The following is a 14,272-nucleotide window of genomic DNA, read 5'->3' on the forward strand; positions in this document are numbered from 1 at the left end:
GTAGTTCATAGTTAAAAAATTCTGAACTTCAAACACAGCTAACACATCAGACTAGAATTTACTGGCACTCCTTAAGTCTCTGATGATGCCCCAGATTTTTTAATGGAGGTTATAAATGCTCTTGAATGTCCACAGAAAAGCCACAGACTCAGGTGTCTTTCTGATTTTTTATTAATAAATACCTTAACAGCACCAATGATATTTGAACATAATTTTGCAATGCTGTGCATGGTGGCTGCTTGGGGACAGTGAAAAGACACATCTGTATTTTCATGTACAGTTGATAATTTTCTCCTTTTGTGTTTCTTGTAAACAAAGCCATCGCATATTTAACACCTTCCATAAAACTGATCAATACCAAATAAGAGGGAAATCCTCATTTTAATCTACTGCCTCCTTTGGTTTAAGGTGACTCAGTAAGTCTCAGGAGTTCTACAACCTACAACCAGATTGTTGTGGTTCCTTTTAAAACCATCTTTTCTTTGCATATTTGTGTGCACACATGTTGAAAACAAGACTTTTGGCCACCTTAAAGTTCCATGTGTTTGAAAGTACGTTAGCATGAATATTTTGACAACAAAACTCGGGAAAAGTGTATTTCTATACATCAGAGGTCTGTACATGAATAAGCATTTATACAAATATAATCCACCAAATATTGGCTTCTACATACAATTCTGAAATATGGTGATTCATTTAGATTTCCTAACCTTCAACCATGCTGGCACTAACAGGAACATTTCAGGCTGCCTTAACACCCACAGAGTATGTTTGTTTTATAAGGTGGGCACAGATTTCTCTTGCTGTATTTGCACTTCACTTATGAATAAATTAAGTGGTAAAGTGAAGTTTGAACAACATAGTCTGTGGTGTAGTAACATCAGCAACTGCAAGTTCCTGGCCATCCACAAGCCCAAGTTCTGAAACAGAAAGAAAAGCTTCATTAGTTTAATTAAACCCAAGTTTTTTGCCTTTTCAAGCCCCAAAAAAATGAGAAATGCTATCCCCACAAACCATAAATATGATTAAATAAAGCTGCAAACAGCTCACTGGCTAAATTAATATTAATCTAATTTAACCAGGAAACAGACCTTGTTGAGAAAGATATATAAACCTCTACTGGACAGTGTGTATTTTACAGCAGATATTTGGTTGCTTTGTTGCAATGTTCTGTGCATCTGCCTGCTCTTCACCTTTAAACAATTGAGATACCTGAGCAATGTGAAACTAAAATTGAATGTGTATTGAATGTAAATGTACAAGGACAATAAAGCAAATTCTACTGCATAATGCAAGACAAAGCTAAATATCCACACAGAGGGGTGAAACTGACTTTCTCTAACTTGGAAATCAACACCTGGCAGCTCCATGATACCTTTTAGTGTCTTGGAAAGGTTTGGCCTTGTTCGTTCTTCAATTGAAGCTACTGTCTGCAAATCAAAACAAAAAAAAGCCAATTTTTTTTTAATTCAGAAAATTTAAGTAAATTCAGAATATTAAAGTCAATTATTTATGTTCAGATTACCTGTAAATAAAGTGTTTTATTTCCCCCATACATAGTTGCTGTGATTGCAGGAGATTTCATCTGCCTATATATAAAAGATTTAAAAACAAAGAAATGAACAAAAGAAACAAAACAAAACCAGGCAATCATGTTAAAAATACATTTTAAAATTACCTCTTATAAGTAATAAACCAACAAATTATTAAATTACTCAGAATGGTTGCAACTTACAATGAAGCATTATTTGTTAAGTAATCCAGGATCTCCTGCAATTTAGCTGATGGGGAAATCTCTATGTTTTGGGGAAGCTGGCTGCAGGCTGGACAGTTCTCCTACCACAAAACAGCACAAGAATACACATCATGTTAAAGATGATTTTAGAAATGCTGCTAGGAAGGTCTCAAAACTGTTTGTGTTGTGTTTTTTGAAATTTTAGCTCTAGAAATATTAATAGTTGTAAATATTAATGACAAAACCAATTTCCTTCTGAAGTCTGCCACTGATTGGCTCCCAACAGCACCTAAGTATTTATGAATGACAAATTTCATCTGACATAAAATCCAATACTACAAACTTTCAGATCAATTTTTGCCATAACCTCATTTTGAGAAGATCTGCCCATGAGTTGTCTTAGGTTTGAGGATCTTATTTTGTAGCTCTACTTTGCAGAAATAGCAGATCAGTAACACTGTAGTTTCCACTTTTAAAACTTCAGAAATATTATTATTCAGTGCCAGGGGCCAACTGATTTAATACTGAGGTTCAGAAATACACACAAAGTGCATAAATACAAATCAAGGAAACAAGCCTTCAAGCCTTTAATGGCACTAACCTTTCTTTCAGCTTCAAAACTGTATGTATATAATCCATCCACATCATTGAACACCAAGTAGTTGTTAAGAGGAACATATGCACTGTAATGACAAATATGTCAGTGTTGATATATGGCATTCTGCTGGAAATCAAGTCTGTACTTAATAAGAAATTAAATACCTTGTGGCTATCTTAAAAACTTCCGTGGCGCAAACAGCTGGAATGAGAAAAAAGAATTTCTTCACCTAGCTCTACCAGACATGCAGACATCACACAGTTGTACAAAAAGTGACAAAAATAATCAAGTATAACAATCTATAAAGAGAAAAATAAACATCTGAAGGCAGTTGGACAGATTTGGCACTAATCTACGTCAAGCCTATGCACTGTATTTTTCAATTTTTCTCCCCAGTCTTAAATGCTTTTGCTCCCTCACAGAGTCGTTACATTTATCCAGTCACTTACAGTTTCTCTGTGGAAAACAGAAATATGACTGTAAGAATAAATCAGACACATTTAAAATTTACTATTATCCACTCCAGATACTCAATTCCAAATTGTTGTTCCACAAAACTCTCAAGTCAGTAAAGTAGAAGTGAAATGAGTTCTTTCAGCATACCTGCAATTACTGCATTTGTAGAAGCTACTGCTGGAATAATTCGTTTAATCACCCCTGTAAAAACAAAACATACAGCTCTAGGTTTTCTAAGAAACGGTATTGAGAGACTACTTTAAGAAAGAATAATTTCAAAGGGTGGGTCCAAAGGTACTTTCAAGTGTCCAGGAATTTCTGTAACAAACAGGTATAATGGCATGCTGCTGCAGTACTTGGGCACTTTTTTTATTTTAGGAATGGATCAAGCGCATTGAAAAAAGGCAGGTATCAAACAAATAGAACTACTGAACAAGCTCTGAAAGCAAGTATTCTGTATTTAGCATGGGAAATTAAACTCTGTTCTTTCCCTGTTAAACTGGGGAAATGCACAAAGGAAAGATGGTTGAGTTTTCTATTTGGTTAGTGTTTGAAATGCTGATTAAATGAGTGTCAGCACTTGCATGTGAACAGAGGCAGGGACAGCAGAAAGGAACAGATGCTATAGACTTAACCAGCCTGAACTGGCACAAAATGTTGCTAAAAAAGACAATCACATCCCTTTGTTTTTATTCTTTGACCCAGCAAGAGTGTTCACCATGTAATGTAAACTGTGGAGCTGCTCCAAGTTAAAAATAAAATAGCAAAAAGAATGTTCAGCTTTATCCCAGATAAGTTCCTCTGATTCATCATGAATGCCTGAACATCTGATTTGTCATAAAAATATTTGTGCTGGCAGAGGAAACAAGCTGCTTGTTTCTGTTTTAAGGGTGAGGAGAACTATCCCAGCACAGCTGCCAGCTTAGTCATAACAAATACAAAGAATGCCAATCCAGCCTAGGTGCAAATGCTACAACTTGGTGAAATGCCATCCCCTTACCTTGGGTGAGTCTGTAGGTAACACCTTTAATATTAAATTGTGATGCTCTTTCTAAAGACTTCTGGTAAATCCACTGTATATGTTCAGGGTCGTCTCCATCCAATGCAATACCTTCTACAGTAAAGAATTTAAAGATAAATTGCAACTATAAAAGTTCTTCTGAAACACAGCATTCTTTTGGTCAAAAAAAAAATCCCTGATTTAAAATGAATACCCCATGAAGCTATTGAAACTTGACATTTTAAATAACCAAAGTATTATTTTTACAAACATCTTTAGTATTAGCACATCCTATACACAAACTATCATCACTGCACAATTTATAGAGCTGTTACAGGTTACATTTCAACTCAGGAAAGACGCTATGCAGTGTGAGAAACACGATCAGATATGGAACTGGAGAGTGAGTTCAAGAAGAGAAAAATCCATCTCCAGCTCAGAGGAGGCTTAGATTCAATATGACAGTGAACCACACAAGGTTAGGAGGCAGGACTGTTTTATTAAAATATACACCCAACTCAAGTTAATTAAAAGAAGAAATGTTCATTTAGCAACATTACAACACACTAATTACCTCCAAAAGGCTGTTCCTTTGGCCACTGCAATATCCTGACATACTCAATGCAATGCTCTGGCAGTCTGGGCATGGATGCAATGGTGCACATAGGAAAATTGACCTGGTTGGGCAGGGATGAAAACCAGAAGAAACCATGACACATTAGGTGTAGTACTAAAAAAAGAAACCAGCAAAGCAGAGGAATATGAAGAGATGGCAATTTCACTGGGGGAATTACCTGTGGTGGGTAAAGTGCAAGCGTGCATTCAACACACGCTGTCATCCCAGGAATGATCACACGGACATTGCCTTTGAAACCTTCTGTCCCTCCATCTATCAGAGGTATGATGGAACTTGGATCCAGGACACCATCCTCATAATGCAAAAATGACATCTAACAAATAGAGGGGGTGGGGGGTTGGTTTTGGTTTGGTTTGGGTTTTTAAACAAGTTGCAGGAAGAAAAAAAATCCTAAAATTTTATTCTTAAAGGTATACCCAACTATGGAGAGCTTAATGTACCATTTATTTTAAAGGTATATAAAACACTACTTATTTGTCAGTGCACAAGACTTTATCAACCACCTTCACCCTCTACCTCCTCCCCTTACTCCCCTGATAAATGCTATTATTTGCTATATATGTTCTTATAGTTCATCAGAACAAATGCTTGGGTTGGTTGGTTGGTTGGTTGGTTGAAGGTTTGATTCTTGACTTGTTGTTTTGCTTTTGTCTTTTCTTTTTTATTTTAATACAGGTAGATACTCCAGATCATTGTTTTACAAACAAATTCACAATGATAAAATTATCAGCTTTCTGGTCACAGAATTCTGTAACAGTGCAGCTCCAAATAATGGCATTTACAAGTTGCAGCATAATAAATACTGTTTGGGTAATGAAGAAAAAATCACAATGGGAGCATCCAGAGCAGCTCTGGAGCTTTCTTTCTTGATTTTCAAAAGCTGACTGCAGAAGGCCACAAGCAGTGTAACCTAACTATGACATTATCCCTGCAGGGCACTGCACAGGTGTTGGCTAACACTTCTCAAGAAAAGGGCAGGTAAGAGAGCCTGCAATTCATCCTGCTCACAGAAAGAAAAGAGAAATAGGTATACAGAAAGCCATGGGTTTCAACAGCCCTCATTCATTTTCATGACACATTCTATGCAAGTATGTTTCATTTTAGTCATCTAAACTCAAGCAATAACCAGGCATTAAGAAGATTGAAAACTTTACCAGCATGCCATTTATCCATCTTCTTGCAATTATAGAGTCCAGCCCACAAACAATAATATGAAACTCTGGGGAGAAAAAAACATTATTCAAAATCTACACTAACGCAGACTTCCTAAGACAAGCAAAGTATTCTGTCCACAACAGGACAGTGACAGTAGCTTAGCTATCTCCTCTAGACTGCCTGTATCACAGGTGTATTTAAATTTTGTCTGTGTGTTACTTCTACTTCCAGTATATTGTGGAAGACTAAAATAATTAGCAAGCAAAGTACCAGGAAAAGCAGTGAGCAGCAACATCTGCAAGGCTCCCCAAAGCACCAGTGGGTGTTTGTCAGGAAAACAAATGCTACTTACGTCGATAGAAGCTTTCATCCATGTCTTGAATCTTTTTAAAATATCTGAATGCAAGCCCAGTAAAGGAATATATTTATAGTTAAGTTTACTGTTTTCTCTTTGCTAACCTAAAGCCAAAATATTATCTAATTCATTACTGTAATTCTATACAACACCTTCTAAAAAACTATGTGATCTGAGATTAAATTCCCACAGCTGAAGCTGTAACATCTCACAAAACTAGTAAAGGGCACAATGGAATAATCCTAAACAGCAAAGTTCAGAAGGTGAAATATTTAGGAAACTCAAAATATGTGCTCTCACAAAGTCCTTTATCAGTAAATGCTGCTCTGTGTTTATAAACTAATGCCACCTACCAGAGCTTACTCAAATCTCTCCGGTGAATAATTCCAGTATCTCAGTGAAAATTACAATATTGCACTGGAATAAAAAGACTCAGTGGAAAAATACAAAATAATTTCTGAGCCTTTCCCATGCAGATTCCTGTATGTTAATGGCACGGAGAAAGAATTCTCAACTCACCAGCTGAATGAATGTGTTCTTTATTGTATGAGAAACAGGATGGCAGCAAAATACTTCAGATACTCCTACTACCCACCGAGTTTTCTAGGATACAGAAGCCTTCAGGCTTCTTCTCTGTGAAAGGATACGGTACCACAGCACAGTTGGGAATGCGGCTGTTCAGGAATTCTGCTGCAACTTCTGCTTTCGGCCGCCCCACATCCTTCGCTCTGGGAAAAACCCAAGCAATCCCAAAAGCTTGATTTTAGCAGATTTTATCTTTCCAATCTCTATGCATTGCAATACCAAATTAAGTGGCTAATTGTTACTTTAGGAGAATTTATTTAATTGGATAATATATTAAGGCATTCAACCCAAACCATTCCATGATCCCTGTAAAGCATCATATGTGAGATAACTACAGTTATCAGCACCAAAAAAATCCAGTGATTTTCACTGTACTTGGATGAAAAAGGTACCAGAAAATCTAAGATCTCAATCTGTGTGCATTTATTCCTAGGTGTCACCTTTTCCAAAAGTCATTAGCTGTAGTGGAATGGCAAGGAACATAGGTTGATTTTCTTCATGCCACAGAGCCCAAAATAAGAAGAAATCACATGCAATTTTTAGTTAATTCTGAGTACTATTGTGACAAGAAGGTCCAGTAATCTTTAATGACCTCTTGTCCAACCAAAATAATGAATATATTGACATGTTTTATTTGGGTACATTTTAAAAAACCCAGAAGTTAAACTGTGAAAATGTAAAATATCACTCACCGAAACAAAAACTGTCGATTAAGGTTAGAAACATCTATAGTATCCATGTCAATAACATGGATCTGTCTGAAACCAGACAGTGCCTGGGAAAAGAGAAGGTCAGCTTCATTTAACAAGAAATGAAATGCTCACAAAGCTCCAGAATTCACTCCCCATGCCAAAAAAGCAACCTTTGGAGGAACAAATGTATTTGGTCCTCACTGCCCGTGCAGACAGGTACATGGTCATTCTTGGTTCAAAGGGGTTTTGTTGGGCTGCTGATGCTGGTATTCAGACAGATGGAATGAATAACATTCCAACAGTCAAAGACAATGCTCTCCTGAAGGCAATATTGCTTTGGCCTACCTAGTGCTAACACAGGGAAGCCAACAGTAGGCTGATCTGTAAGGGGAAACTGCAGTATTCCTTTGTGGCTGGAGTAAATTAAAAGAGTCCCACCCCCTCAAGAGAGGGGGAAAAAAGAACAGAACTTAAACAAATACCATAAGCACTTCCAAGCTCGGCAGAAACAGGAAAAAGAAAGTTTACTTCCTTTAAAAGGCTTTTTTAAAATTCCTGTTGAGGTTTGGGACATTAACCATTTTCACATAAATGGCATAAATGAGTCTGGCATATTGACCCAGACATCACAGTTCAAAACAAGGCAGCATTCCTCATGGCATTCAGTGCTGAAGGAGATGGCAAACACAAAAATCACCTATCTAAAAACATACTGAACCTCTGACAGAAGCTCTGCCTCATCTCATTTGCATGCAGGACATCACTACATCTGGCAAATAACTTTACAGTAAAATTGCCTTAAAACTGTATCGTGGGTCTGATCTGGTAAAGTAGCAACATCAGCCACACACAAAGAAACAATGTGCACTGCAGTTAAAGGGAAATATAAGCTGTAAAACATGGGGTTTAGAGAAAAGAAATGAGTTGTGATGTTCTGAAGTGACTCGAAAAAATTTGAGTCATATACAAAATATGACTTACATTTTCCTTTAAGAGTCCATCTTTTTAGTAAAGACTTTGAAACTTTCCCTTTTACATTTTCTGAACAAACAGAGCTATCCTATGCAACAGAAATCCTTGTTCTTAAATAGAAACATGGGGAAGTAGAGTAATAGTCCAAATACCAAACTCCAATGGGATCATAACAATGATACACTGAGATAAATATGAGTGCTTGTGAGGATAAAAACCACAGTAACAGGATAATTAAACTTTTGCAGTTCAAACAACACTTTGTAGCATTATGAGCATGATTTTTCCTTAGTTGACTTCACTTCCCTAGATCTGGCAATTAGGGAAAATCACCAATATCAGACTGGATATAAGGCTGCACATGAACTTTTGGCTACTCTTCATACAAAGCAGCCTGTTGTACCTCAAGACAAGCTTTGAGATAGCTGAAGAAGTAACATGCAACATATGAAAATACCACCTTTCAAGGGCATCCTTCCATCTTTATTGTCTGTATCAACATGTATTTTACACATGTTGATTAGAACTTAAAATTCTAGTAGCTATATACAATCAGAACTGCAAAATTAGCTAATTAAAAAAGACACTTTTGTCAAAGAAAAAAAAGAAAAAGAAACAGAGAAGATTCTAAGAAGAAAAGGGTTAAAACACAGTAATTACCAGGTTTTTCAGGAGTTCACATCCTAATCCTCCTGCTCCAATAACTAGCACTTTACATGTGCTTAACAAAAAATCAAGGGCCTGCAGAAAACATAAAACAAAAAATTAATACAATTTGTGCTTTACTTCATAACCCTTACAAACATGTTACCATAAATTTTCAGTGCCTAGTGAGTTACAGATAAAGCAGCTTTGTATTTGCAGGAGTAATTACATATTGGACTTTAATCAGTTGTTGAGTTCATGCAGTTCTTGTATCCCCACTTAGAGAGAATCAAGACCTTTGCTGATATCAGTATATTACTTTTATATTACTTTTGACCATGAAAAAAGCAAGGTCCACTCTTATTATTATTTGGTTTAAGGTGATAATGCTATCCTTCTTCAGATATTTCACATATATATTATACAAAATAAGTCTAAACAGATAGACAACATTGCTGGACAGATAGAATTGAAAATGTTAAGTATGTAACTGCTTTCCATGAACTGTTCCTTCACCCCAGTGTCCAACTAGTAAATAATGTAACAGTACGTTTAAAAGGTAACAGGAAAATGCTTTCAACCAAAAGCTCTGAAACAAAATGTACAACAAAAGAAGAAAAGCAGAAGAAATATTTCAAACAGTCTACCCTACTACGTACCTTATCCAGTTCTCAAAATATTCATATTAACACTAATTTCTTCTTTAAGTACAATAAATTCCTCACTGTATCAAATTACTTAAAAATTGAGATTTAAATGCTGCTATTTTTCATGTGAAACTCAAAACCAGCATAATTCATACATTGCTATATATTTATATATGATGGCAGCAAGGTTGAAGTCAACAGTGTACAACTTAAAAATATAAACGTATTAAAAAAACTCACAACACGTTCTCCTAGGACCAAAATGTTCAACTGATTAAAACACAAGCTTTTCATGCTGCTTTAGTACTCACACATTGCTGGTGGTCAATTAATGAACCTGTTTACAATAATTTGCAACACACTCTACAGATATTTGATTGAAATTAAGTCTTTCTCACTTGAGTGCCTGGCTCGAAATCAGGATGTGTGAATGGTCCAGATCGCTCGAGGAACTTCTTTACATGGTTCCAGCGACCTTCCCAGTCTCCAGAGTCCCCACACCCACCATCAACAGCCATTCTGCACAGAACACAGTAAATTCAGCTGCAACATCAGACAGGAAAAGCCACACCTCCAACTTTCTATGCAAAGAACACCTAAATTATTGATCATTTGTACAGATGCATCTGCATATTCCTTATGCCTGTAAGTTATGCACATGAGCATTTGCATGAGTGGGTTTTATTTGTGGAACTAGAAAGCAATAATATAAATATGCACAGAGGGGAAGAACAACCCAGGCATTTCAATAAACCCACTGATTTAACTGTTACTAGTAAAAGTTGACCTGCAGTTTAAAAAAGGGCCCAGTCTTACTACTTTTATTTCCCTCAAATTTGAAGAGGACACAGATAAACAGCTTGTTCCTTTTGATTGTGAGGGTGATTGTTTTTCCATCAAAAGTCTTGTATGTTTTTTTGACGGACAACAGTCTGTAACCACAATTGTGAGGCTCTGAATAAATTACAGTAATGTGCCCCAACATCATCCTCTGAATCTTCAGGGTAGTTCATTTAGACAAATATTTTTTAAAGACATGAATCTTGAATGTTCTTCACCCTCAAGTGGTACCATGGAATTAGAACTGCCCCATTTTTCAGGCATCCTCGAGCCTGTCTGCAGTAACAGTCTCACTTGAAAAAAAGGAATGTTTGCAGTTATCTTCCTTTAAATTTTCAAGGTACATCAAATACTCCAATACCCTTTTCTCCTTTTGCAGGTCACTTTTAATAGTACATAAGTATAGATTTAAATTTTTAAGAGACTTACAGGAATAGTTCAAAATCAGCTCTCAAGTAATTTTCTACTATAAGATCAACACCTACTTCCATATTAAATAAATAGAGTTCTACTCAATAAATATGATTATGTTCTACGTTAATATAAAACTAAGCTCATTATAAAAGAGCCAATCCTGAGTAGCAAAGGATGTGTCACCACTGATAAAGTGTTACCTGCTTTATCCTATGAAGCACTATAAAAAGCACTTGGCTAGTAACTCTTGAGTAATGTTTAGAATTTATTAGAATTTCCTCGTAACTCATCTCAAAACCAAAGGTAAATGTGGTGAAAACATCTGGAGTTAGTTCCTTTATCTTCACAGAATTCAGAACTTGGACAACACAGTATGCCAATAATAACTGAACTTACAGGCAACGGATTTGGCAAAAGATTTTCAGTAACAGGGAAAAATTTCCCTAAACTGCAGGAATAAATCAATCAAATTCACCTGTGATGTCCCTGCTCATGGCAGCGGGTTGGAACGAGATGATCTTTAAGGTCCCTTCCAACCCAAAGCATTCCAGGATTCTATAATAATTTGATTGCAGACTGGACTCCCCTCATTAACTGTTGAGGGAAGTTACTATATGAGCAGTTAAATAAAACCTACAAAAATTACTTGAGTTCATAAGGGTCTTCCGACTTCAGATGCACTTTTGTATCTCCTCTAGTTTTCACAATAATGTGAAAAAACACATATTTCACATAATGGGAAATGGTGTAAATAAACAAAACACCCCCTCTGCAGAGAGATTCCAGGAGGTGCATTAAGCACTGACTTAAGCAAATAAAATGGGTCAGCAGACATCACAAAAACTGCTTCTATGCATATTATAGTTTTTAGCGTTTCTGGAAATAAGTTGGTTTTGTTTTTTTTTTATTTTTTATATAGTCCTATAAACAGCTACTAAACAGCAGCACTCCTTTTCTGTTTAGATGTGTATTTGTGTTTAGATGTGTATTTTCCTTCCTAACTGATAAAAACGCTAAGATCTAGTTTCACTTTTGCAATGAAACTACAGTTCATTTTTTAGAGGATTGGACATTGTGGAGATCTGAAAAACATCCGTAACTCAACCTGAGACTTTATGTTTTATCTCAGAGACAGTTTTCTCGAGTGTTTATTTTTTGTGCTGTTACAGCACGACCAGGTACAAGAGTTCAACAACATTCTTATTTATTTCATTGAGTTATTTTCATATTCAATTTTGTTTGAAATATCAGAGCACCACAGTCCTTATACTGCTTTAAGCTCAGACTTTTTTCCCCTGTCACCTTCACATCTCCAAAGCTCCATGCTTTTGGGGGACTTGGCATGCAGCCCTCCCATCCCACATGCCCCGGGAATGCTGTGGCCCCATCCCGACACACATGCACTGCCAGTGCCCAGGCAGGCCTGCCTGGTGGCCCAGGGTAGAGGGACACAAGCACATGGAATGGAATAGTTAAGGGATGGAAGCAGATGATGTTAAAGATCTCTCAACATTCGTTTTCACGGCCTTTAAGGCAGGTGCGTAGATTTTTTTTAAGAGTTTTAATGTGCAGAGACAACTGTTCTGCAGTCTGAATTTTTAATTTTCAGCCAAAACCTTAAGTCACCTGCTTCTAGCCTAGAGGCCCTCGCAGGTCCCTGACCGGCAAGGCAGCTTCTCCCCCTCTCGTCACCAAGCTCTTCAGCACACCATGCCAAGCTGCGAGCCCGCCACTCCCGCCCCGCTCCGGGGCAGCCCCTCGCTCCTCTCCCCGGGGGCTTCCTCTCCCCCAGCCCTCTCTGCTCGAGGGCCCTGCCCCACCTACGCTAGCTCTCCTGGGGCTCCCTCCTCCCTGCCCGCGCCTCCCGCGGGCCCCACAGCCTCCTCCCAGCCCTCAGCTCCTGCGGGGCTGCGGCTCGCCCTCACCTACCCCCGCCCCAGCAAGCGCTGCCCCTGCCCCGCTCGCCCGCAGCCCCGCACTAACCCATCCGCCAGCAGCTCCTCTAGCCTCCTTCTTTTCTTCTCCCTAAAAGAGAGAGAATAAAAGAAGGGTCAGTATCGCGCTACAGAGACCGGGGAGGAGGGAGAGGGGACCCCGGGCCCGGGGCAGGGCCGGCCGAGCACACACATACAGGGCACTTACGGTTCCTCACCATCCGCCATAGTTCCCTCTGCTTCCCACAGTGCCCCGCGAGCGGCGGGGCGGGCCCGGGCCCGGCGGGCTGAGCGCGGCCCGTGCAGCTGCGACTGTGGCGATAGTGGCGACAGTGGCGATAGTGGCGATAGTGGTGATAACCGGCACGGACACACGGCGGGGACACCCCCGATCCCTCACACAGAGGCTCCCTCCCGTCCTGCCTGCCCGCACCCGAGGGATCTCTCTGAGCCCGCCTCTCTGATGGTCATAGAGTCCAATGTTTTGGCTTCAAAGGGACCTCAAAGCCCATCCAGTTTCACCTCTGCCATGGCAGGGACACCTTCTGCTATGCTCCAAGCCCCATCCAACCTGGCCTTGAACACTTCCAGGAATGGAACAGCCACAGCTTCTCTGGGCAACCTGTGCCAGGGCCTCACCACCCTCAGAGGGAAGCATTTCTTACTAATATTTAATCTAAACCTACTGTCAATCAGTTTGAAGCCATTCCCCTTTGTCCTATCACTCCAGGCCAATGCAAAAAGTCTCTCTCTATGTTTGTTGCAGCCTCCTTTCACGTACTGGAAAGCCACAATTAGGTCACCCCAGAGCCTCCTCTTCCCCAGGCTGAACCATCCCAATTCCCTCAGCCTTTCCTCATAGCAGAGCCTCTTTGGCCTCCCCCGAACTCAGAACTTCCTGGGAGTCATGGAGGGCATCCCCAGGGACAAAGTGTGGAGATCATGGTGCCTCAAAGCCTTCAGGAAGGCTGGAACCCAAATGCGATCACTGGGCTGGTCGCTGCCTGCCACAATGGCTTTTGTCTTATCAGCACTCCCTGGGCAGGGCCTGGACAGGGACCATGCATAAACCAGAACAGTGCAGGCCAGGAAGCTGATGAGCAGGACTAACTTGGGCTGTGCTCAAGTCTTGGGCTCCCAAACTTCAGGGATGTAAATCCTTCAGGGATGCAGCTGTGAGAAGCAAGTGCCAGCCTGCTGGCATCTGGAGAAGGATTTTGATGCACGGAAGCGCAGCAAACCCTGGGTGCTGTGTGATGCAAACAGCCCCGCTCGAGCCGTGGGTGGCTGAAAATGTGAAAGCCTGAAAACGCAAGTGTTCCAACATGGACATGGGGTCAAAACACCACAGCTGCTGGCACCAACCTTTCCCTCCAAAGGCATGGTCACCCTGTTGCCCATTTTAGGAGCTCTCTAAGCAGAGTCTGGTTTAGTAAGGAGACATTGTTTAATCTGCACAGGTGTTTAATCTGCACAGGTGACCTAAGTTTCCACAGATCAAGAACCCCAAGGGGTAAAAAGTTCTATCTATTATATAGTAAAATTTACATGAACCCGCCCACCTACTACATATTCTCCGCCCTCCTAATGCATATTTATTTAGGTGA

General features: G+C 39.4%; 1 protein-coding gene across 6 annotated transcripts; it reads right to left on the reverse strand.

The window, feature by feature from the left end:
* Nucleotides 1-148: 148 nt before the first annotated feature.
* On the reverse strand, nucleotides 149-13,013 carry UBA3 (ubiquitin like modifier activating enzyme 3). 6 transcript variants are annotated; one of them, XM_059856784.1, is made up of 18 exons: nucleotides 12,874-13,001; nucleotides 12,715-12,756; nucleotides 9,876-9,996; nucleotides 8,846-8,926; nucleotides 7,214-7,296; nucleotides 6,584-6,664; nucleotides 5,934-5,977; nucleotides 5,581-5,645; nucleotides 4,584-4,739; nucleotides 4,364-4,466; nucleotides 3,790-3,903; nucleotides 2,937-2,990; nucleotides 2,498-2,534; nucleotides 2,337-2,418; nucleotides 1,736-1,836; nucleotides 1,526-1,589; nucleotides 1,376-1,430; nucleotides 149-920 (listed from the first exon to the last, which is right to left on the reverse strand). In XM_059856784.1, the coding sequence occupies exons 1-18, from the start codon at nucleotides 12,891-12,893 to the stop codon at nucleotides 832-834; spliced, it is 1,392 nt and encodes a 463-aa protein (XP_059712767.1). In that variant the 5' UTR covers nucleotides 12,894-13,001; the 3' UTR covers nucleotides 149-831. The 6 variants fall into 6 exon arrangements, with proteins under 6 accessions (XP_059712767.1, XP_059712769.1, XP_059712770.1 ...); XM_059856786.1 differs by having other exon boundaries at nucleotides 12,863-12,976; XM_059856787.1 differs by having other exon boundaries at nucleotides 12,884-12,959.
* Between the last annotated feature and the right edge of the window lie 1,259 nt (nucleotides 13,014-14,272).

Source organism: Haemorhous mexicanus, chromosome 11 (genome assembly GCF_027477595.1).
Source record: "Haemorhous mexicanus isolate bHaeMex1 chromosome 11, bHaeMex1.pri, whole genome shotgun sequence".
Lineage (NCBI taxonomy): Eukaryota > Metazoa > Chordata > Aves > Passeriformes > Fringillidae > Haemorhous > Haemorhous mexicanus.

Bases quoted from the DNA above. Each gene is read 5' to 3' on its own strand.
- UBA3 (XM_059856784.1), bottom strand. From the start codon at position 12,893: ATGGCGGATGGTGAGGAACC. The intron at 9,997-12,714 runs GTTAGTGCGGGG...TGTTCTGTGCAG, and splicing joins GAGGAGCTGCTGGCGGATGG to AATGGCTGTTGATGGTGGGT. The intron at 8,927-9,875 runs GTGAGAAAGACT...TGTTTTCTGCAG, and splicing joins ATTTCGAGCCAGGCACTCAA to GCCCTTGATTTTTTGTTAAG.